We start from the raw sequence: 24866 nt of genomic DNA on the forward strand, positions 1-24866 counted from the left end.
AACGATTTTAAGTCAAGCATAACGCCCCGCCCCTCTCGGAGTATTTACGAACTTCTATTGCGGACAGGTATAAAACAGCGTCTCTCCCATATTTCTAAATAAAACTGAAGGACAAAATACGGCATTTTTCATAACATATAGTTGTTACATTTGTTACAAAAGTTTTGTCTTTAACAACATCACTTTAAAATTGCTGATTTTATCATTTATGATGAAGATAACTTATGCATTAACTTATTATTTAACATCGTGTTCTTATCAGTTACAAATTATTTATCATTTTAGTGATTAGCCTGCTCTGCCTAGTGCCCTGTCCTGTGTTTTGTTTGGGGTCCGCCTGGGCTCCTTGCCACTTGTTCTTGTTGCTGGGTCATGTGGGGTTGCGTTCATTGAGCGTTGATCTTGTTTATCATATATTTCTGAGAAACATCGGCGATTAGGAAATTTTTAGGGGAAACTATGACCAACTTCAAGGGAGAAATTTTATTGATAATCTAAAAACCATCCAATATTTTTATTGGTATCATTGAAAAATGTATTGAAACAAATTTCATTTTCAACAAAAACTATGCAAGTATTTGCAAAAATAGGATTTTAAAGCGGCCACCGAGATTTCCTTTCCGAAATCAAGAAAATACTTATTCGTAGCACATATGTACAATCTTTAATAAGGTATTTTCAGTATGAATAAAAACTTTTTGCACTTGTTCATTATCCCTCATGTACAGACTCAATCAAACCGAGTCTGCAATTCTTATGTAATTTTGTTGTGATTAATGCTTCCGAGGGATCACTTTGTTTCCAGATTTTTATACTTCACAACAGCAGGTGTCAAGTGCTGCCAGCCGTGTGGCAGCTGTAAAAGTTGTCCCGTACTTCACTTCAGTGTTGTTATATTTTTCTGGTCCTTCGGGATCATTGATGCCAGCGCTATTAAGTGTTGAGAATTGAGTACCGTTCAAGCCGGTGCTATGGGGCGTGAGGGATGTTGCACTTGTTCATTTTCCCTTATGTACAGACTCAATAAAACCGAGTCTGCAATTCTAATGTAATTTTGTTGTGATTTATGCTTCCGGGGGATCACTTTGTGTCCAGATTTTTAATATACTTGTTCAAAGCTACGTCTTCACTGTCATTCAATATTCATTTTCTTTTTTGAATAAAGTATCTGAAGGAAGCGATGTGATTTTTTTCCCGAATATATGAGTGTGGTTTTAAGAGTGAAAAAAATAAACAACGATAAGTTTGAAACAAAATTTTTAATACTTCTACGTTATTAATTTTCATTTTTAAGGCATCACTAGAAAGTTCATAAAGGATTCTTTTACTTGAGTCTAAAATTATCAAAAAATATGATAAACAAGATCATCAAGGAAAGGCGGCGTTCAATGAACGCAGCCCCCAACCGACCCAGCAACAAGAGCCAGCGGCAAGGACCCCAAGAGGAACCCAAACAAAAACAGGAAATGGCACAAGACAGAGCACGGGCAGGCAAACCACTACCTAAGAATAAATAATTAGAAACTGATAAGGAACAAACAGAAAACAAATAAATAATTGAATATTAGGCCCATAAATAAATAATTAGGCCCCTTAAATTATCAAAACTGACCAACAAATGAAAAAAGTAAGTAGGGGCGCCATGTTTCTCTTATTGAATTTCAGAGTGTGTTTTGTTTTTTTACTTGGGGACCATATGCCGTTTTTCATAGTATGGCACTTACGTTTCACATTGAAGGTTCCATGATAATCGCCATATGAACACATCTGCGGATGTTTCAAAATTCCAAATTGTACCAGTTCATGTTGAATTTTGCTTAAGCCGGTGCTAGGGGGCATGGACGGTGACTTGCTCTTTTCATTACCGTCCATGAACAGGCTCATTCAAACTGAGCCTGCAACATTTTCAATTTTATCGTTTTGAGCGATTTTAAAAGTTAATTCATTTTGATTTAATTCATTTTTATTTTTCTAGGTATTATATAATCATATATCATAAATCGTATGAAGCACACTTTTATTTCAATCCAAAATTATCAAAATTGATTACGAAATAAGAAAAAGGTTTGGAGGGAACGCCGTGTTTTTCTTACCAATTCGAGAGTGTTATTTTTAGAGGAAAAAATGATAAATTTTGAAACAAAAATTTCAATACATCTATTTAATTCATTTTTATTTCCGAGGCACTCATAGAAAGCGTATGGAGTAATTTTTCATTTGATACCAAAAATATTTGACTTTTTATAGAAATAAAAAAACAAAGTTAGAATGGACGCCGTGTTTTCCTTCACTTTATTGAGAAATAGGAGAGAGGCGACGGTTATTATATCTGTCCGTACATTTCCTTAATAAATACTCAGAGAGGGGCGGGGCGGCATGCATGACTTAAAATCGTTTAACTTTGTTTTAACTCGTTTCTACTTTTGTCATTTTAAACATGTTACTGTGTAAACGTACTGTTGTAGTTCTACGACTGCAAACACGTTTTATTAAATTATAATTTCTGTATTCGAGTTTTACATTTCATTTGTATTTTTCAGGTACAGATAGATATCTACAAGTGTGTAAACATGCTTATGTATTATATGCAATAGAAGATACGAACTTGTAAATTTGTTGTAGTTCTCCATGTTAGTTCAGTTGTTAAGATTTACATGTAAACTTGTTATTTAAAAGCGGTTGCCTTCAATTAAAAGATTGGATTAAGAGGCAAATCATTTTCTGTGCACGAATACAATCAAAAATGCTAGACATACATGTTCGCATTTTCAAAAGTAGTTTTCAAAAGGAACACATTACATGTCTGGAATTTTGGCAACGATCGCCCTCCATAACGCAATAGGCTTCGTTTTTAGCTCTGTAAGATTTTGAGATCACTTATGTCTGTGTGTCATAAGTTGCATTAAGATGCATGAATCATGCAGCTAAAGTGAAAGAGATACGACAGAAAACACAAGTTACCAAGAAAACCAATGCCTTGGTGGGTAGAATAGCATCCCTATTCTCTGAATAGTGGAGCTAAAACTGAAACTCAAGATAATTAAAAAACTAGTTTTTGAAACTGAATTTATTTTTTTCGAAATTGAATAAAAAGTATCCATCTGTCTTTCTACATATATTCTAGGTAATGATGGATTGATCATAATTTCACAAGTTATAATTAACAAAACTTTATAAACATAATAACATGATATTGGTTCATGAGCTTGAAATAAAGTCTACAAAGACTTGTTATGTTATATCAAACAAGAACTTTGCGAATCGGACGTGTCGCCTGACAATAGCATACGAATTTATGTTTATAAGCAAATAAGCAATTAGCAAATAAGAAATTTGGCAAATCAGCATTTAGCAAATAAGCAATTCAGTAGTTGGCAAATAAGCAAAGTGGCATGTCCCTACCGGCATTCTATAATTAATCAAACAAAAGATTTATTATATAGATTGTAAAATAGAAAATACATACCATGACAAATGGCCCTCTTATAATTGCAGTTTCTCTTCCCAAAGTCACTTTAAATCAACCAGGAAGGTAAATGTCATATTCGAATTCCATAAATTTACGTGTTCAACGTTTATTTCTTTGCACAGCCAGTACTAGGATGATAATTTGGTCTTAACGGTACATGGGAAAGTTCAAAAACCGGATATCTGAATTTTTATCCGATATCGTAAAAGTAAACACTTACATATACTATATAGCATTATTCTTACAGTATAGTTGGTGTATGACCGTTATGGCTCTGTCGGGAGATCGAAGTTATTGGCACTTTTAGTGTTTTGTACTCATAGGTTCGAACTCCACGTAGTGCCATTTTATAACCACAGTTTTTTCTTATTGCTCTGTTTTTTATCATTATTATTTATTTATTTTTCGTTTTCCTTTTTGTTTTCTTCTTATAATATGTATTTTATAGTATATCTTTTTTTTTATTTCTATTCTATTTTCTTTTTGTATTTTTTTTTGATCGCAGTGTAATAAAATAGTCGATCTCATATTTATGTATGAAAATGAAAAAAAAGGGTCAAACTTGTTTTCTGAACAATTGACTGTTTTCTGAGGTAAAAAAGTGTCTTACCAGTAGTCGAACTTCTGCCTGTACGGGTAAAATATATTACTGACACGGTTGCTCTACCTACTTCGCTAACAAGACATATGAAAACTTGTAGTTTTATTTTCATTTTTATAGGTTGTGGCATTGATCTGCCAAACCAATTTTTCACATTGTTATTGGTCTTTGTTATGTTAACAAAGGCTCAAATTATTATCCTAGGACAGTATACGTTTTACATTGTGATTCTAAAGGTAACAAATATCAGGTATTGTTTGATTTTATTAACCTGTCAATTCCATACTGATTATACGGTCAATGCACAGAATATATTAATATTCGCTAAATGTTCGGTAAATTCCGTGAGATTTAAGCAGTAAGATATGATTAAATTCATCTGGTTTCTATGCATAAGTTACACTGACCGTTATAGCGCAATAGGGTAAACTACGGGTATATAATTTCTAAATGTCCTACGTGTTGTAAGATCGAGACAGCGTATGTCCAGGCATTTTTTTCTTAATCATAACTATTTTCAAAATTTTTGAAGTTAATGTTGTTTTTTTCTGTTTTAATAGGTGTTTGCACTTTTTTGTTAACACTATACTTTATTATATAACATTGTTAAAGAATTAATAATATTCAAAATTCATTTGGGTTAAGATCAATAAATGTCATTTCAGTGCCGTAAAATACAATACAAAACGTGACAATTCAGTGTTTCTTAGTTGTTTCATATCTGTGTAGAAAATTCTGAAAGCGCTTGATCATTTTCATTATAATATACTTAAAAATAAAGAAAAAATAACTCTAATCTAAAAAAGTAGGATCGAATATTTAAATGAGTGCTATTATGTATTCATAATTGACAGGTCAATAAAATCAGACTATAGCATTTGTAGATGATAACATTTGCCGATTTAAATAAATAGCAAACTGTTTAAATATAAGAAAATATATGAAACAAAATTATTTGCTTCTTTAATTGAACCTTGCATATCAAGTTTACAAAATTCATGTCTTTCTAATTATAGGTAAATATACGCTACCTAAGCAGCGTAGCGAATACAGACGACGTACGATCAGTTTGCCATGACAAACACTGTTGCGGCAGTCCAGTCGAGTTCAATGTCACTTCGAGAAGCATCATGTCAGAGCGTAAGAAGTCAGCCGATCGACCTTGTGTGACAAAGTCAGCAATAGCCAGAACTCCGTTAGCTCCAACATCGAGAACTATTCTTACTGCAGCTGGGAAACAAAAAGTGTTGACTTTGGACGAACCACGGCATGAATAAAAAATAATGGATGATGATGGTCACAAAATCCCTTTACCTATATAGACAAGGTAAAGATTGGTTGTATGTATTTGTTAAGCGACACCCCGAAATAGCAGAGAGCACGCCACAGCAACTTGGAAAGGACCGTAATTACTCCATCAAAGGTTCAGACGTGTTTCAATTTGTAAAGGGCGTATGTAACGTTTTGAAGGCACACAAACTCTGTCGGTGAAAAGCTATCTCACCACCGCGAGTGGTTTGTGTCCTTATATGCGAGAAACATTCTCTTATGTTAATTCAACAATTTTAGTATTTGCATATTACCATGTTCATGTTCATTATGACGTTCTCGTACCAACGTCGTTACATTACTTTCCCCTCGAGAAGTCTCGTCCCGAGACTAAGACTGGGAAATCTTTGGGTACGGCAACTCCAGTCCGGCAGTTGTCTACATTCCCCCCCCCCCAACACACACACACTGGCCACCAAGTATTGACAAATTTATCAAAAGTTATCATAAGAACTCCAGGACATATTTTGAGGTATCACAAGAACTCCGGGACATTTGAAAAATCGGGTATAAATTTGTTAGTCGGGGCTTTATGTTTGCAATTTTGCATTATAATTAGGTAATTACGTATGGCAAGGATGAAGATTTGAAATAAAAAAGTCAATACTTGCAAATTGGCGAATAATTTGAAAATTTTACTCAAAACTACCTGATTGCAAGAGGCGATGAAAAATGGACTATGAATTAGTTTTGACACATAATAATTATTTGTTTGGGTCGTCAGATGCTAACATGCAACTGAATAGTATCTTCCTCGGGTGATTTTTCCGGGTCAAATTAAGGTTTCATCAAAACCCTTTTGAAAGTTTCCTTAAAACTGTTTTAGGGAAAAAATGAACTCTGAGTTGTTTTATACGTGGAATAAAGACACTTTCATGTCAGCTGTTAAGTTTCGAGTTAAGAAACCTATGATGGGAATTATACGCCTTTGAAACTTCCTGTCAGTGATTTATGCACATGCTATTGTGTTTTTATGCCCCCACAAAGTGGGAGCATATAGCGTTGCACTTGTCCGTCCGTACGTCTGTCCGTCCGTACGTCCCGAAATCTTGTGACTGCAACTCCTCTTAAACCGGATGGCAGATTTTGCTTAAACTTCCAGGGATGAACAACTTTAATGTGTAGATGGTAGTTAAGGAAGGAATTTTCGCTGCAACCAAATTTAACATAATTATGGCCCTTTGTTGATTATTTCACAATATACTATGTAGAAATTTTGTGAACGCAACTCCTCTTAAACCGGATGGCAGATTTTGCTTAAACTTCCAGGGATTTACAACCTTAATGTGTAGATGGTAGTAAAGGGAGGAATTTTTGCTGCGACCAAATTTAACAGAATTATGGCCCTATGTTGATTTTTAGTTTTCAACTTGTAAAAATATTTGATCTAGAGTCATAAGATTGACAGAACAGTGGCGTGTGGGGCATCCGTGTCCTATGGACACATTTCTAGTTTTTATTAAAATGTGCCTCGCAACTTCTACAAACTTGCGATTTGAAGCATTGGAAGCAAGCAGCCACGGACTTTCAGTTTGAAAAATTGGTCATTTTGTTACAAATAAAAAAATATGTCTTAGATGAATGGATGAAAGCAAAAACAACAGTTACTGATATTGCCGGGAGAGGGTTTAGTAATTCTGGTTTGTTTCCATTAGACGAGTTTCGTATTCTTTCGACACTAAAACTTTGTTCATGCGAACTCTTTGCATCAACATTAATTGATTCTGGTTAAAACACATCTCAGAGGTGCATTTTTCTGTTGATACACTCATACCACCTTCATGTACTGGTATATCAGATTGCTTGTCAGACAGTAATTAAAAACTACCTGTACTACCTGCTATTAATTTGCCATTATCACCTCCAACGGCTTACAATGCATCACCAATACAGTGTACCACTGACATTCAAAAGCCACCTGCTACTGATCAGCCTATATAAAAATATACATATACATTTAGTATGTTTTTTTCTCATATCAAGGGCTTTTTATCATTATTAATTATGAGAGTTTTTGTATCACATGTGCAGATCCATATTCTATATGTAGTTAATTGTAAATTGCTGTATTTATTTTCATGATATTTTACAAAGTTTTTAGTCCCGTGTTAACGCCACGTTCTGTTTAGCGTATAGTTAAACGAAGGTTGCGTCATTTGTTATTTTATAACGTCATTTTTTTCTGAAGAAGAGTAAACGTCAAAAGCTAAAGAATATAAGAATCTTACACCGACTGCCGGTACAGACCGGAATATCTAGCTCGAGGGTAACTGTTTACAGCGGTAACGAGGCTCTGTCGAGTTTCCGCTAAACAGTTACCCGAGAGCTAGATATTCCCGTTTGTACCAACAGCCGGTGTTTGATTCTTTTTCTTGCATATTACATGTCAATTATTTTCGGAATTGAAATCATGAAAACTGATATTCTCATTACGCACTTTTTCTTTATAGTAGCGTATGAACATACAACTTCATTGAACATAACGGAAACATGACGTCATCCTAAGAACGCGATTCATTCATAAAAGGCGCGCGTCAATGATGTTATTTAAAGCAAGCGACTTGTCTTACATGCGGGGTGTAAGACAGAGTTTTCTAGCACCGGTGTAAACGGTAGATTTTCAAAATCCTGTCTGATATGCAAGAAAAGCGTTTGTATTCAATTGAACTGATTATACAATCTGATTTGATTCTATGAAAATCAATTATAACTTAAAATCCGTGGTTGAAATCTAAGTGTGGCCGGGCCATAGTTTAAATGCCTTTATATTTAATCCTGGTGGGTTAAAATACCACACCGTGCATATCCAGTAATGGTCGAATGTGCAAATAGCGTAAAAGTAACGACGAATCTGTGCAACGCTATTGCCAAAACGAATAAAACAGTAAGTAAACGAACCAAAATAGTTTGTTCTAGAAATGAATTAGCGCATACGGCTGCTACGACATTATACTTCAACCAGAATTACATTTTATTAGCAGAAATATGTTAACTTTTTTGATCATATGTGAGAAAGACAACATGATTATCGTTTTGAATGTGACTTTTGTGTTTCGTCAAAAAAATATGCACATTTAACACATTTAAAACATAACATTTTCATAGTCTATATACCTAAGACATTTGCCAAACTATAAGTGCCGTATATAACAATAGAAGGAAGCTGGTTTAAAATAAGATTTAGCTACCTTTAATGGGGTAACCGCCGTTAAAATCGCTTAGACGAAGTAGTAAGTTTGCAGAAGTTGTATGAAGAACGTATATTGCCTTGTGTATTCGCGTTTCTACTTACGAGACCATACGAGAAAGAGCCGACGTGTTCCGTATAGACTAGATATCCATATTTTAGCTACTTGTGACGGAAAGTGCCAACGAGCTGCCATCATGTTTAAACAACAAACAGTTGATACAACATAACACAAAATCTTCATATCGCTGTGATTTATTAATTTATTATAGTCAATACGTATTAAATTAATCATAACATAAATATTGGGAAACAATCTCTGAATAAATAATACACGAGTGTTTATTCAATAAACAATTATGAAGCTGTGTAGCAATTATCGAGAATGGCTACTTTATCAAAACCTGGTATATGGAGTTTAACGAGGAAATAATGTTATATGATTGTTATTGATATTTTGTAATTTGCCGCCAAATAAGTTCGCGTGCGTTTGATTTGACCAGAAGCATGGGAGAAAGTCAATATGTCAATTCAAGAATTAATTGAATGTCTGTGACATCACCCGGATCTCACAAAGTTACTGAAAGTTTAAACTTGCATGTAACATAGGATGAGAAAAAATGTGAGGCCTGACAAAGAGTCGAACCCGGGACCCTCAGAATACCGTTCCGCAGCTCTACTGAGATTTGACACACTAAATTCTGTTCAGGTTTTCTGCGCTTTACTTATTCAAATCTGCATGTTTTAAAACAATACAAATGATAAATATATCTTTCTCATACAACATTTTGGGTGTTTATATTTGAGAATGCTTCCCTGGCCAAATTTTATCTGTTTTTTTTCCGTTTCAAGTGAACTTTTCTATATGTGGTTTATAACCCATCTTATAGCACATCATTTTCACTTATCCTTTATGTTTAGTGAAATTGCTCACTATAGTCTCTATTATTATTTATTATAATTTTAAGGTGATTACGCACTCTCTTTAAATTCGTATGCACACCCGTATCCGCCCTTATATTAGTATAGTTATTTAGCACATTTTGATTTGTATGTGCGCAATAACAACTATTTCTAACAAATAAGCAACATACATGTATTAGTTATATATAAACTATATGTTTTAACTTATGAAGCCTTATTATATTTAATTGCGAAGAATTCTTTTTACAAATTTGTGCATTTGACCATTCCCCATAAATGAGTCAAAAGTTTTCTCCCGGTCTAACTTTATCAAGATTTTTTTAAAACGATTTTCATTTACTACTTCATAATATCTTTAAAATAAAACTAGTCATTACGCAGAAAAAAACTAAGTACACTGTACATATAACTATTGGCAGATACGCATTAAAATTTATCCAAGGAAGTTGATGAAAACGCTCCAGTTTTTGCCTGTTTTCTCATCGACTGCTTTCACGATAATCTCTGTTCCACTAAACGTCATAGACACTTTGATCCTTCTTCCAGGCTGCTCCTCTGGTTCCGGAAGATCAATTTCCAATTTTCCAATAAGCGTACATTCAGTCGTATATCTTGGGTTACATTGTTCTGTGGCGAAAATGTCAAAATCTACTGCACTTTGAAATTTGTTTCTTGTCTTGTAAGACTTTTCAACTTGCGGTTCATTACATTTGACGATTTGTCCTTTTTCAACATGTTTACTGAAAACTCTACATCGTGCACCATTTGCACCTATAACCTTCAAATGTTCTGGATCAGTCCCTTCTTTGAATGATTTATGTGAATCAACACCGTATGTGTACTTCAAGACTCTTTCCCGTATGGATACCGGACTATGTCCGTACACTAAAGCTCCTCTAAGAATAATAGAAGATGCACCAATTGGTATAACAACATCTTGTCCTGTAAACGCTTGTTTAATTGCATGTTGCAGCATAGGAGACTCAGAATATCCTCCTACCATCAAAATTGTTTTTATCTTTCTTACATTTGCATCTCGAAGTAGACTTGTGACATGGTTGATAGTTTTTCCGATGGAATGTTCAAAAAGACTTTTAAAGAGACTTGCGGAAATTTTTATCTTGTCTCCGCAAAACTCAATATCCTTTGCATACTTTGAAGCTTTAATGGCATCCATTAGATTTCCTTTAGTGATTTCTTCAAAGGTTTTGCTGAACGAAAGAGGAAATCTCATATTAACCCGAGCGTTATTTTCCGGTCCAACTGATCGCTTTTTTACTTCAAAATCGCACCAAATATCAAGCCAGTCGTCTGTCTCATCACGTTTAAAGGTTTTATAAACCTCGGGTCCAGCTAGATCAATAAGCAGGTTTTCAAAAACCATGTCAACTAGTATACCTCCCCACCCACCACCACTTGCTGATTGGATCTCTTTTACGCTGTTTTCATTAACAATCTCGTGTACCGTTATATCAACTGTTCCACCTGCAAAAAACATCAATACATACACACAAATTTTAAACAGAAACAGTTTGATTAAACAAAGTATTTTTTAATTGAGTAAGCTTCTTAAACAATACAACAATATAGCCAGTGTCTGATGGGCACGCTCGGCCTTTTATCATTTTAAAGTCAAGTTCATCAGAGGAATAATAATGTATTAAAGAGTATTCCAAGAAAACATGTTTTCATGAACGTAATATTATTTCAATCTCGTGACGGTCAAGATCATAAATGATCTCAAGGTCACATTTAAATTAATCATCATTGTAGTAATGTCACAAGTGTTTAAGTCCCCTACCGGTTTGACCGGAGTTATAGGTAGCATACCTCATGTTAAGAACTTTGGAAATCATCATAAAAGTATGATGTAATAAGAAGAAAAGGAATTTTATCATTTTGTCGAAGAAAGTGGAATTTCATGTACATGTACAACGATTGTTAATGTAAAGACCGACAAGAGTGAGCAAAGTCTTTTTCAAAAGTATGCATAATCATATATACACGGTGCGTAATCGTTCCGGGCTGATTTGGAATATTTTCCCGTTCCTGAACTGATTTGGATTTATTGACACCGGTTGATTTAGATAAAATTGATATTTAGCTTGACAAGGTAAGAAAATATATAAAATAAACACATTTACATCTTAAAGTCTATGAATATTCTACTTGCACGGAACATTGCAATGTTTAAGGAAATCCTATAAAACTTTATAAGGTTTGTTAACGGTCTTTTTTATGAGTTGGAATCGAAAAACAAATTTCACATGTCAGTGAAGTACTAGCAAACACTAGCATAAAATTGCCAAAAAAGTAATTATTATCCATGAATTTTCGGGTATTCAATGATCAATTAAAGAAAAAATCATTCCGCGATAATATAATGGTTTTAGTAAAATGTTTTGTCCGGTAGCCTAATGAATTTGTAATACGTATATTTTGACAACCCTGTAAATTTTTAATGGCACCGAATTGATTCATATTACGGGAAAACAAGGCAACGGGCTGATTTTACGCTTGGGGCATACTGCAACTCTCAATCAATCGCCGAATTGTAATGCTGAACAAAGGCACTTCACTAAAATCTTAAACTCAAGTTGTATAATTATACATTTTAAAGGTATAGATTCTAATTTATAGTTGCAAATGCCAGTAGTCAAAGTCAAAGCAACATACATTGTACATCGGCTGATTCATAGTCTTATCAAAGTGTTATTATACAGAGGAATTGGAATATAACTATGTAGTAAGTGTAGCGATGGTACATGTGAAACCAATGTTTATGGATGACCGTAATGTTCTTCTATAGAAAGTATTAAGGCTTCCTTTGATATATAAGAATTTACAATCAATGTATGGAGCGCATTTTTATTTCGAGTTACGTCTACCTACAGTACAAATGAATTTGAAAATTGGAAAAGTCTATTCGGCTCTTCTATATTTCATTGATAGTTACTATTAATGTCATGACATTTAATCATTTATGACATTTGCAAATATTTGTTTTAATGGGTTAAAGGGATACTCAGGCAAACAAATAACAAAAAATATTAAACTGATCTTATGTACTCAAATCACACTAGAATGACATTTCTTAAAGTTTCAAGATGAATTTCTGTTTAAACTCTATATATTTTAGGTTTAACGCGTAAATATATCTATTTATGTTGAACAAAATTTAGACGCCAATAGAATCACCGAATATTTTTTAAAACAAGTCATGTGACTTGAACAAACCCTTGAAGTTACAATAACAGGTATTGTGGATATTGTATGATTGAAACAAGTCTAAGACATTCATTTGACATGTTTTTAACGTTTCCAGAGTTCACTTTGACGACTAATATTATGAAATCCTAGGTGACTCTAACCTGACCCACGCGGGTCAAGATAGAAAACCACCATTTTATTCTTTATATGGAGAAACAATTGGTTCCTTTGACTGTCTAATGTATTCATTTTCAGGGCATTAACAGAATAATTAATAAAAAATTCAAAACAAAGAAATGAAAATTTTGCCTGTGTCTCCCTTTAAGGGATGCCAAAAGCACGGTCAAACACCAAACAATCTAGAACCGTTATTGTGATAACATATATACACGTTTTAATTGAGTATTTCTGAAAGAGAATTGTAGCATAAATATTTAGCTACCAATATGTAGAAAATATGCCCCAATCTAATTACGGATTACGGAAGATCCTATGAATCATAAACAGGAAAATCCTTTTACCTGGATATATCAATATTAAAAGATAAAAACGCCATCAGCATCTTTGACCATTATATATGTAATGCCTGCAGAAGATTTTGTTTTGAAGAGTCAACTTTTGCATCAAATTAAGCTAAATTGCAAGAACAAATTCCTCTTTTAAGCTTCCAGCATAGTGATTTCATTTGTCCCGATTAAAAGGAAATAAAAAGGTAGACAGACTATCCCCGGAAACAAACATACTAACGATACTATATAGTTTTATCCCAGTCCCCCATCTATTAAAAAACACTTTGACAAAACTATAAATCTGTCGATAGTAAAACGAATAAGAATACCGAGATATTTGACTAAATGAAAACCTAGGATAAACAAATCACAGTCCGATATAGAGACATGTGTGATTTGGTATTTCGTTCAAATAAAAGAAAAAGTTTCATACCTCCTGCATCGAGAACCATGTATCTAGTACCGACAGGCATCTTCGCTATTGAAATATTTCCACCAGAAATAGCTGTATCCACCGATAGATGGCGGCAAAATATCGATGCTACTTCTGGCGCCAGTGCAATCGTCAATTTGTTCGTTAAAAGGTCAGCCTTGAAATAAAAACAAAAACAAAATAAGCATATATCAACATTTTACTTTTAAACGTAATTGACGAACATATGTTTTTAGAGAATAAACACTTACATTACCATAGGTTTATAAAAGCAAATAGTACGGTGTCTAGTACATGTATACATATTTCTATTCCAATTTCCCACAATAGCAAAAAACATAGTGATTTACATTCTTTGAAATCTAATTGTCAAATGACAACGCACACACGCACGTTTACAAATTTTTAATGTTTGAAATACAGATGAAGGTAGCATTTAAAACGTCTACATGAAAAAGAGAAGACGAAAATAACCTGCACCGCAGCCTCTCTCATAAATTGTTTTGCAGCATCTGTCCATATTGCCGGAACAGTAAGCACCCAATGAACATCATCTTTTTTTAAAGGAGTTTTAAGTGTATCATTTACACTCTTCATCATATCTCCTACTAGATATTCGATTGCAATGGCAAACACGTTTAACGCAATCATCGACTTTCCCATCTCATCTTCTATTGTCATGCCGCGGTCCAGTTTCTGAAGTTTAAAGTCATTCTTTTTAAAATACCAATCAATAATTCTTAAACCATATGTTCATAAGTGCATGTATATTTGTTATCTATGTACATTATTTTAAGAAGATAAACAAATGATGTCCATTCCTTTTCCTGACATTTGTAAATCGAGATTCTGATCATGATACACAAAAGATAGAGTCACATTAGAACAGTCAATCAACAGTTACAAGTACCTACCTCACCAAGCTTTTTATTTAGAGCCATTTTAAATCTTCTGAAGTAATAATACTCCTCGTGCATTTCATTGTCTGCAAGCTCCCTGTATTTGTTTTCAGCATCATATCCAAACTCTTCAAGAGTCTTTCCATCTGACTTTATCAACAAACACGTTGGTGCTTTTTCTGTAACTAGAATTCCACTAGAGTACCATTGCTTGACAGACGCTTTAGTAGGATCCAAGTGAAAATCATTCAGGAAGGAGAAAGCCCAGCCAGAATATGTTGTGCCGAAGTCTATCGCCCCGACGAGCAAGCCCCTTGTAGCCTAAAGAAAACAATGGGAAATGGTAATAGCAGATTTTAAACGGTATTATACTGTGTTGAAATATGTATTATTATTAAGATACCGTATGCCGTAAAAAGCTAAATTAGATGTAGAAATCATTAAACAGCCTAAATAGGAAAGAATCTCCGAGAAGTGTAAATGATCCCGAAGAAAGGGAGCGATGGCCTAGTGAATAAGGTATCTGCCTCTCAAACCTGGGATCATGGTGGGTTCGATCCCTTATCGGTTAACGACCACATGTTTCTTCATATGACACCAATACTGGTTGGTTCCAGGAAACAGACTCGAGCGTGATTAATAAAAGTTGCAAAAACTTGTTATGCAAACTAGCTTATATAAAAATGTTTAAACCAATCACGAAGAAACAGAAAATGAAACGATAATTCATACAAGAAAATAAAAAACCTTGATGTCATCAAACATAGCATTAGATGTAGACTCGGGTAGAAATTGTAAACAAGATATGCCGATTTAGTCCCCTTTAAAAAAAGGTTTCAATATTTACGTGTTATTATAACTACCATGTATATCAGTAAATAGTAACTGATACGTTAAAGCATTTATCAAACAATATTATTATAATATAGTTTGTACAATAGAAAATACATACCATGACAAATGGCCCTTTTATATTTGCAGTTTCTCTTCTCAAAGTCACTTTAAATCAACCTGGAAGGTAAATATCATATTCGAATTCCATAAATTTACGTGTTCAAACGTTTTTTTCTTTATCAATTATTGGTGCACCGCCAGTACGTTTTACATTATGATTTTAAAGGTCACACATATCAGTAGCATTTGTAGATGATAACATTTGCCGATTTAAATAAATAGCAAACTGATTAAATATAAGAAAATATATCAAACAAAATTCTTTGCTACTTTAATTTAACCTTGTGATATAAAGTTTACATATCAAGTTTACAAAATTCATGTCTTTCTAATCATGGGTAAATATAAGCTACCTAAGCAGCGTAGCGAATACAGACGACGTACGATCAGTTTGCAATGAAAAACACTGTTGTGGGAAGCATCAAGTCAGAGCGTATAAGAAGTCAGCCGATCGACTTTGTGTAACAAAGTCAGCAATAGCCAGAACTCCGTTAGCTCCAACATCGAGAACTATTCTTACTGCAATTGGCGAACAAAAAACAAAAAAAGTGTTGGCTTTGGACGAACTACGGCATGAATAAAAAATAACGGATGATGATGGTCACAAAATCCCTTTACCAATATAGACAAGGTAAAGATTGGTGGTATGCATTTGTTAAGCGACATCCCGAAATTGCAGAGCACGCCACAGTAACTTGGAAAGGACCGTAATTACTCCATCAAAGGTTCAGACGTGTTTCAATTTGTATAGGGCGTATTCGTGCAATTCGGTCGTACTGAATCATCACATTTTGTATTGTAACTGCGTGCTGGATGCTCATACCACATTAAAAACTTTTCTATCTTGAGAAAATATTAGAAATGATAGTTTAACGTCTCAATTCCGACTAAAGGGGTGCAAAGAATAGAGGAAATGATAAAAGATTGACTTTGATTTTCTGTCAGAATGTTAGCCACTTTCATGGTATTTCTGCCATCGACGGCAGCATTTAATATAAGTATCTGCCTACAACGGCAGCATTTTTTCTTCGACCGGACCAGATTGAACGTCATTAAAACTTTCAAGAAAAGATTCACGTGGTAGATATTTGGCTTGCGAGACCCAAATGGATGAACGTCTATATTAATAACACGAAATCCTGCCATTTAGTTGAAACTTGAGATATTTTGAACAAAAAACAGACATTTTCACGGATTTTTCCGAAGCTGTCACTTTAAACCTGCTCAAAATAGTCTAAAAACAGGAAAGGCGAGTCCAAATAGTATCTCCAGTCAATGGACAATATTTTCATAGCAATGAAATGGGCTGTATTTGTGTAATATAATAATACCAACCAAATTTATAACCTACCTGTACCGAGCGGTAAATTTCAGCTATCTGCCATCACTGCAGTGATCTGCCATCACTGGCGCCGGTAATATATAGAGGATATTGAATGAGTGTAGGTTTAAGAACGAGTTGAATAAAATCATATTATGCGAGCCTCTGGCGAGCATAATATTGTTTTATTCAACGAGTAGAGGCTCGCATAATATGATTTTATTCAACGAGTTCAATAAATTTAGTATTGAGTCTACACGAATATCATATTCTATTTATCACATATATAAAATAAGAACGGTAAACTGTTATCAAGAGTCATTTTTCTTTGACGCGCCTGTAGTGTAAGCTAACATTAGCGCGCTTTAACGCTATGTTTTTAGCGCAAATGAAGTGACGTCAAAGTGTTATTACACTAGTGATATCGTCTAGTGTAATATTGTTTTTATTAAATAGAGGATATTTGTTTAGTTCAGTGTAAGATCGGAATATATTCCACCGAGTGAGCACCAAAAGGTATATTTTACGAGTGGCGCAGCCACGAGTGAAATATGAACTTTTGGTGTTCACAAGGTGAAATATATTTCGATCTTACACTAAACTAAACAAATTTTTTTTTATTATATGCAAAGAAACGTTTTAAAAAGACATTTAACCTAATACTGAATGATAAGCGCGCCAAATAATAATACAACATGACGTCATTTACGACGTCACGTCATTAAGTTGGTACCCAGTTCTGTGCACGCTGGTATTTCACCGAAACAACGTAAGGGGCTTAAATTCAAAACAGTGAAATTATCAAAGTGGTAATTACACTGTTTCAAACAGTGAAATTACCAGTTTTATATCACTGATATATTTCTATAAACCACCGAAAAGCATGAAATAAATGGCTTTATTACACTCCTGCGCCGCGATTTATGTGATAATATCATGTTCATGTTTATTATGACGTTCTACCAACGTCATTACATTCCTTTCCCCTCGAGAAGTCTCGTCCCGAGACAAAGACTGGGAAATCTTTGGGTACGGCAACTCCAGTCCGGCAGTTGTCTACATCCCCCCCCACTGGCCACCAAGTATTGACAAATTTATCAAAAGTTATCATAAGAACTCCAGAACATATTTTGAGGTATCACAAGAACTCCGGGACATTTAAAAAAATCGGGTATAAATTTGTTAGTCGGGGCTTTATGTTTGCGTTTTTTGCATTATGATTAGGTAATTACGTATGGCAAGGATGAAGACATGAAATAAAAAAGTCAATACTTGCAAATTGGCAAATAATTTGAAAATTTTACTCAAAACTACCTGATTGCAAGAGGCCATGAAAAAATGGACTATGAATTAGTTTTGACACATAATACAATGTACATTTTTTATTTTGTTTTACGTCACACCGACAATATGTATAAAGTTTAATTTAGCACCTAAAACTTAATTTTAACGATGAAAATTACCATTTTTGACGAGTGTTTTGCAGTGTATATAATAGTTTTCCGACGAACTCCGTGACTGTTATCACAAGAACTCCTTGACAAGTTATCATAAGAACACCATCCCTCGTGTAACACTTCCTCCCCCGTGCTTATATATACGGGAAACATTTCCTGATGTTAATTCAACAACTTTAGTATTTGCATATTATCATGCTCATTATGACATTCTATCAACGTCGTTGCACGTATATCACTGACGAGGTAGAGGACCATTCACTCTTTAATGAATGAGCCTGATAAAATATTCAATGTGTATAACTTTACGTCGTCCGATGAAATGCAAATCTTTGCTAGCTTGCAACTGAATAGTGTCTTCCTCGGATGATTTTTCCAGGTCAAAGGTTTCATCAAAACCCTTTTGAAAGTTTCCTTAAACCTGTTTTAGGGAAAAAATGAACTCTGAGTTGTTTTATACGTGGATAAAAGACACTTTCATGTCAGCTGTTAAGTTTCGGGGAGTTAAGAAACCTATGATGGGAATTATACGCCTTTGAAACTTCCTGTCAGTGATTTATGCACATGCTATTGTTTTTTTTATGCCCCCACAAAGTGGGAGCATATAGCGTTGCACTTGTCCGTCCGTCCGTCCGTCCGTCCGTCTGTCCGTCCGTACGTCCCGAAATCTTGTGACTGCAACTCCTCTTAAACCGGATGGCAGATTTTGCTTAAACTTCCAGGGATGAATAACCTTAATGTGTAGATGGTAGTAAAGGAAGGAATTTTCGCTGCAACCAAACTTAACATAATTATGGCCCTTTGTTGATTATTTCACAATATACTATGTAGAAATTTTGTGAACGCAACTCCTCTTAAACCGGATGGCAGATTTTGCTTAAACTTCCAGGGATTAACAACCTTAATGTGTAGATGGTACTAAAGGGAGGAATTTTTGCTGCGACCAAATTTAACAGAATTATGGCCCTATGTTGATTTTTAGTTTTTAACTTGTGGCACATGTAGTCCAAAAAATATTTGACCTAGAGTCATAAGATTGACAGAACAGTGGCGTGTGGGGCATCCGTGTCCTATGGACACATTTCTAGTTTTTATTAAAATATGCCTCGCAACTTCTACAGACTTGCGATTTGAAGCATTGGAAGCAAGCAGCCACGGACTTTCAGTTTTGAAAAATTGGTCATTTTGTTACAAATAAAAAAATATGTCTTAGATGAATGGATGAAAGCAAAAACAACAGTTACTGATATTGCCGGGAGAGGGTTTAGTAATTCTGGTTTGTTTCCATTAGACGAGTTTCGTATTCTTTCGACACTAAAACTTTGTTCATGCGAACTCTTCGCATCAACATTAATTGATTCTGGTTAAAACACATCTCAGAGGTGCATTTTTCTGTTGATACACTTATACCACTTTCATGTACTGGTATATCAGATTGCTTGTCAGACAGTTATTAAAAACTACCTGTACTACCTGCTATTAATTTGCCATTATCACCTCCAACGGCTTACAATGCATCACCAATACAGTGTACCACTGACATTCAAAAGCCACCTGCTACTGATCAGCCTATATAAAAATATACATATACATGTGGTATGTTTTTTTGTCATATCAAGGGCTTTTTATCATTATTAATTATGATAATTTTTGTATCACATGTGCAGATTCATATTCTATATGTAGTTAATTGTATATTGCTGTATTTATTTTCATGATATTTGACAAAGTTTTTATTCCCGTGTTAACGCCACGTTCTGTTTAGCGTATAGTTAAACGAAGGTTGCGTCATTTGTTATTTTATAACGTCATTTTTTTTCTGAAGAAGAGTAAACGTCAAAAGCTAAAGAATATAAGAATCTTACACCGACTGCCGGTACAGACCGGAATATCTAGCTCGAGGGTAACTGTTTACAGCGGTAACGAGGCTCTGTCGAGTTTCCGCTAAACAGTTACCCGAGAGCTAGATATTCCCGTTTGTACCAACAGCCGGTGTTTGATTCTTTTTCTTGCATATTACATGTCAATTATTTTCGGAATTGAAATCATGAAAACTGATATTCTCATTACGCACTTTTTCTTTATAGTAGCGTATGAACATACAACTTCATTGAACATAACGGAAACATGACGTCATCCTAAGAACGCGATTCATTCATAAAAGGCGCGCGTCAATGATGTTATTTAAAGCACGCGACTTGTCTTACATGCGGGGTGTAAGACAGAGTTTTCTAGCACCGGTGTAAACGGTAGATAATCCTGTCTGATTTGCAAGAAAAGCGTTTGTATTCATTGAACTGATTATACAATCATTTGATTCAATCTTATAATACCCTGTGGCTAAAGTCAAGAAGAACCAAATATCTACTGGATCGTACTTGGCCAGGTAGATTCCACATTTGATACGATCTTCAGAACATATAGAGGCCTTCCCATAAAAATTAAAAACAAAACAAAAATGATAAAACAAGCGTTAAAACGTTTCAGTGGCTCGAGGATAATCCGGTGCCAAGAACAAACGATCTCCGCTTCTTTTGGCAACTGGATACACGTGTTTAGAAAATAACTTAGTGAGCAATTTCACTAAACATAAAGGATAAGTGAAAATGATGTGCTATAAGATGGGTTATAAACCACATATAGAAAAGTTCACTTGAAACGGAAAAAACAGATAAAATTTGGCCAGGGAAGCATTCTCAAATATAAACACCCAAAATGTTGTATGAGAAAGATATATTTATCATTTGTATTGTTTTAAAACATGCAGATTTGAATAAGTAAAGCGCAGAAAACCTGAACAGAATTCAGTGTGTCAAATCTCAGTAGAGCTGCGGAACGGTATTCTGAGGGTCCCGGGTTCGACTCTTTGTCAGGCCTAACATTTTTTCTCATCCTATGTTACATGCAAGTTTAAACTTTCAGTATCTTTGTGAGATCCGGGTGATGTCACAGACATTCAATTAATTCTTGAATTGACATATTGACTTTCTCCCATGCTTCTGGTCAAATCAAACGCACGCGAACTTATTTGGCGGCAAATTACAAAATATCAATAACAATCATATAACATTATTTCCTCGTTAAACTCCATATACCAGGTTTTGATAAAGTAGCCATTCTCGATAATTGCTACACAGCTTCATAATTGTTTATTGAATAACACTCGTGTATTATTTATTCAGAGATTGTTTCCCAATATTTATGTTATGATTAATTTAATACGTATTGACTATAATAAATTAATAAATCACAGCGATATGAGATTTGTGTTATGTTGTATCAACTGTTTGTTGTTTAAACATGATGGCAGCTCGTTGGCACTTTCCGTCACAAGTAGCTAAAATATGGATATCTAGTCTATACGGAACACGTCGGCTCTTCTCGTATGGTCTCGTAAGTAGAACGCGAATACACAAGGCAATATACGTTCTCATACAACTTCTGCAAACTTACTACTTCGTCTAAGCGATTTTAACGGCGGTTACCCCATTAAAGGTAGCTAAATCTTATTTTACCAGCTTCCTTCTATTGTTATACGGCACTTATAGTTTGGCAAAAGTCTTAGGTATATAGACTATGAAAATGTTATGTTTTAAATGTGTTAAATGTGCATATTTTTTTGACGAAACACAAAAGTCACATTCAAAACGATAATCATGTTGTCTTTCTGACATATGATCAAAAAAGTTAACATATTTCTGCTAATAAAATGTAATTCTGGTTGAAGTATAATGTCGTAGCAGCCGTATGCGCTAATTCATTTCTAGAATAAACTATTTTGGTTCGTTTACTTACTGTTTTATTCGTTTTGGCAATAGCGTTGCACAGATTCGGCGTTACTTTTACGTTATTTGCACATTCGACCATTACTGGATATGCACGGTGTGGTATTTTAACCCACCAGGATCTTTCAAATATAAAGGCATTGAAAAACTATGGCCCGGCCCGTTTCACTTAGATTTCAACCACGGATTTTAAGTCCGTGACACAACTATTCTCCATTGTTTATTTTCATAGAATAGATATTCATAGATCAGAAAATTAAAATTAGCTGGATAAATAACGTTTTGAAATGTTATGTTTATGACCCATTTAGACCATTATTGAACACAATACGATTGATAGGTAATATAAACTAAGTATAAGAGTTTCAGGGAATCAGAATCACGGCATTATATTAAAGTTACAAGAATCTACACGATTTTTTACTATCATTAAAGTATCGCGAAGGAGGTTTTAGAGAGTTGTCTGAAAAGAGCATCTACGCAACTTCGGTCGACTTCTTCATGTTCTTGTCCGAAGTGAAATTCAGCAATGAGTTAGATTCTGAATAAAACTACATGTATTTCTCCACCAAATATGTTTTATCTCGTAAAATAATGCATCAATAATATAATAAATTATAATTGTCTTTATCCCGATAACGATTCACTCTGCAATATCTGTTTAATTATTTTTTGCTGTAGGCCTATAAACATACGTACATTGTAGCTACTTCTTGTATTTAGGGAGAAGAAATGCACCTTATTTTGTCTGCTTTACATGTACCACTATCACAATAATTTAAATCATTCAATTCCTTGTCACTGATCATTATATTATCCCTGCCAAGAAACAATGCATTTCCCTCGTGCTTTTCAGGATTTTTAAGATATTTGTAATGACGTCATGAAACGGACAGAAACACGGTTTCGTTACTGAAGAAAAATCTATGTCTACCATTAACCAATGAACACATTATGTGAGAAAATATTTTCGCTTAAATCACTGGGATTTCTTTATTCAAGAAGACATATGGGTACCTGTTGGAAAATATTCAGTGTCTATTATTTGACATCGACAGACGAGTATACAAAACAGACAATGCCTGTCTATTACAAAACACGTTGATGAGACATCGTTCGTTCCAGAGCAGACAACAGTGGTAATCTATTGACCGGGTACAAAACAAGAGCTGTCGGTAAGACAACAACGCTCGACTATTCTTAGTGCTTGATAGTCAAAGAGCCTTGATAATGTAAAATTTTCTGAGCTAATAACAAAAGGACAATTTTTTTTCGTTAAATCCATGTTACAGTTCTTGGCCTTGTAGATAGTCCTATATATTATGCTCTCAAAGATCGCGAAGAGTATAAAATTTCAACTTGTTTCAATAGAATATGAAAATATCTGAGGTGGTATGCAAACCTAAATGTAAATTCTAATTAAGTTGAAAAGGGGCATACTTTTGTCGAAATGCTTGATGCAGTTACCTCCTCCTGTCTACAGGTTGGGGTTATAATCATGAACAAGTGTGCAAAAATTCAAAGCCATATGTGAATGGACTTTGAAAATATTTGAGGTATTACAAAAACTTTAACATAAGTGGTTACGCGGAGGCCGACGCGGACGCTCGGGTGACTACAATAGCTTTACTTCTTCTTATCGAATAGTCGAGCTTAAAAGTAATCTTAATTTGCCTTTGCCTGAAATATAAGAAAGACTGGAAATGCTATATAGATACCAACTAAGATAATAAGCATATTTAGTATAGTTCTAAAAGTTTGTTTGATCCTTTTCTTTGTGAAAATTTAAAAACAAACTGGTCATCCATGGGTAGATGGGACAAGTGTAGAGGTATTTTGATTATTTACACCTCTGCCAACAAATATCTGTTAAAAGCAGAGAAAATGTTTCCATTTATAAATTTACTTAAATGAAACAAATTCCCAAATGACTGCAGTGAATGTAAGTTATTTTCTAAACACGTTTATCCAGTTGCCAAAAGAACAGCGTCTATGGTGAATTCTCAATTAATCATTATTTTTAACATTATGATGATTGTTCTAAAATGATAACCAAAACGAGAGAATTTGTATTAAAGATGTTTATTTACTTGCAGAATCGAACGTGCTACATCTGTTATCCAACACCCACTGAGATGACTGTTGCCTCACTTAATTTAATTGACTAAATTTCATTTATGAACCGTATATTTTAATTTGTCAATATTTCGCAAATTATTTAGCATATACTCTGTTAATTGTTGCGATAATTTTTGATTACAAGTGAAATTCAAATTCTGGTTTTTAATAGGTGAAATGAAATACATATCACTCACAGTATATCACTCATAGTGTGGGTAATGCAAAATGTATAGCTTTGCAGAATTTCTTGTAGACTAAGTATTAATTTATGATTGAATTTCCGTAAATTTCTAAATTTACATAAAAATATATAGTTGCTTTTTGTTCCTTATGGCATATTTCTCGATTCAAGTTTATTGATCTTATTGTATTAAAATATCAAAAAGTTACACTGATAACTCTCAGCTGTATTTGTTTGCGGGTAGGCAGACGTTTCACTATTGAGACGGTTCACACCAAGACGGTTCACACCAAGACGTTTCACTCCCAAATGGGAGTGAAACGTCTTGAAGATGTTTCATTCCCGTTTTATACCAAAATTATTTTGATACTTATGATATACTTAAATAGACCTAAAATATTTAATTGAACTAAAATAGACCTTAAAATTTAATAAGAATAAAGGGGGATTTCACTTTTTGTCAATGACTTAAAACTCAGTACTTCT

General features: G+C 34.2%; 2 protein-coding genes across 2 annotated transcripts in view; both read right to left on the reverse strand.

The window, feature by feature from the left end:
- The window catches only part of LOC132735831 (heat shock 70 kDa protein 12A-like), a 40283-nt gene extending 36723 nt beyond the window's left edge, over positions 1 to 3560 (reverse strand). Inside the window, exon 1 of the mRNA XM_060722837.1 lies at positions 3467 to 3560. Within this exon, the coding sequence (XP_060578820.1) occupies positions 3467 to 3469 (3 nt within the window). The 5' untranslated portion in view covers positions 3470 to 3560. The remainder of the gene's footprint in view (positions 1 to 3466) is intronic.
- Positions 3561 to 8947: 5387 nt separating this feature from the next.
- On the reverse strand, positions 8948 to 15868 carry LOC132735832 (heat shock 70 kDa protein 12B-like). The gene is made up of 5 exons (XM_060722840.1): positions 15514 to 15868; positions 14577 to 14882; positions 14137 to 14358; positions 13663 to 13819; positions 8948 to 10995 (listed from the first exon to the last, which is right to left on the reverse strand). Exons 1-5 carry the CDS (start codon positions 15514 to 15516, stop codon positions 9944 to 9946), a joined length of 1740 nt encoding a protein of 579 aa, XP_060578823.1. The 5' UTR covers positions 15517 to 15868; the 3' UTR covers positions 8948 to 9943.
- Positions 15869 to 24866: the final 8998 nt, after the last annotated feature.

The sequence above is a fragment of the Ruditapes philippinarum genome, unplaced genomic scaffold (assembly GCF_026571515.1).
Source record: "Ruditapes philippinarum isolate M1 unplaced genomic scaffold, ASM2657151v2 ctg7448_1_1_1_1, whole genome shotgun sequence".
In the NCBI taxonomy this organism is placed as follows: Eukaryota; Metazoa; Mollusca; class Bivalvia; order Venerida; family Veneridae; genus Ruditapes; species Ruditapes philippinarum.

What these genes read in the sequence shown, in the direction of transcription:
- LOC132735832 (XM_060722840.1), bottom strand. An exon ending in TAAATAAAAAGCTTGGTGAG is followed by an intron (nt 14,359 to 14,576) that starts GTAGGTACTTGT and finishes TTTAAACTTCAG; the next exon opens with AAACTGGACCGCGGCATGAC. An exon ending in CATGGTTCTCGATGCAGGAG is followed by an intron (nt 10,996 to 13,662) that starts GTATGAAACTTT and finishes TGTTTTTTGCAG; the next exon opens with GTGGAACAGTTGATATAACG.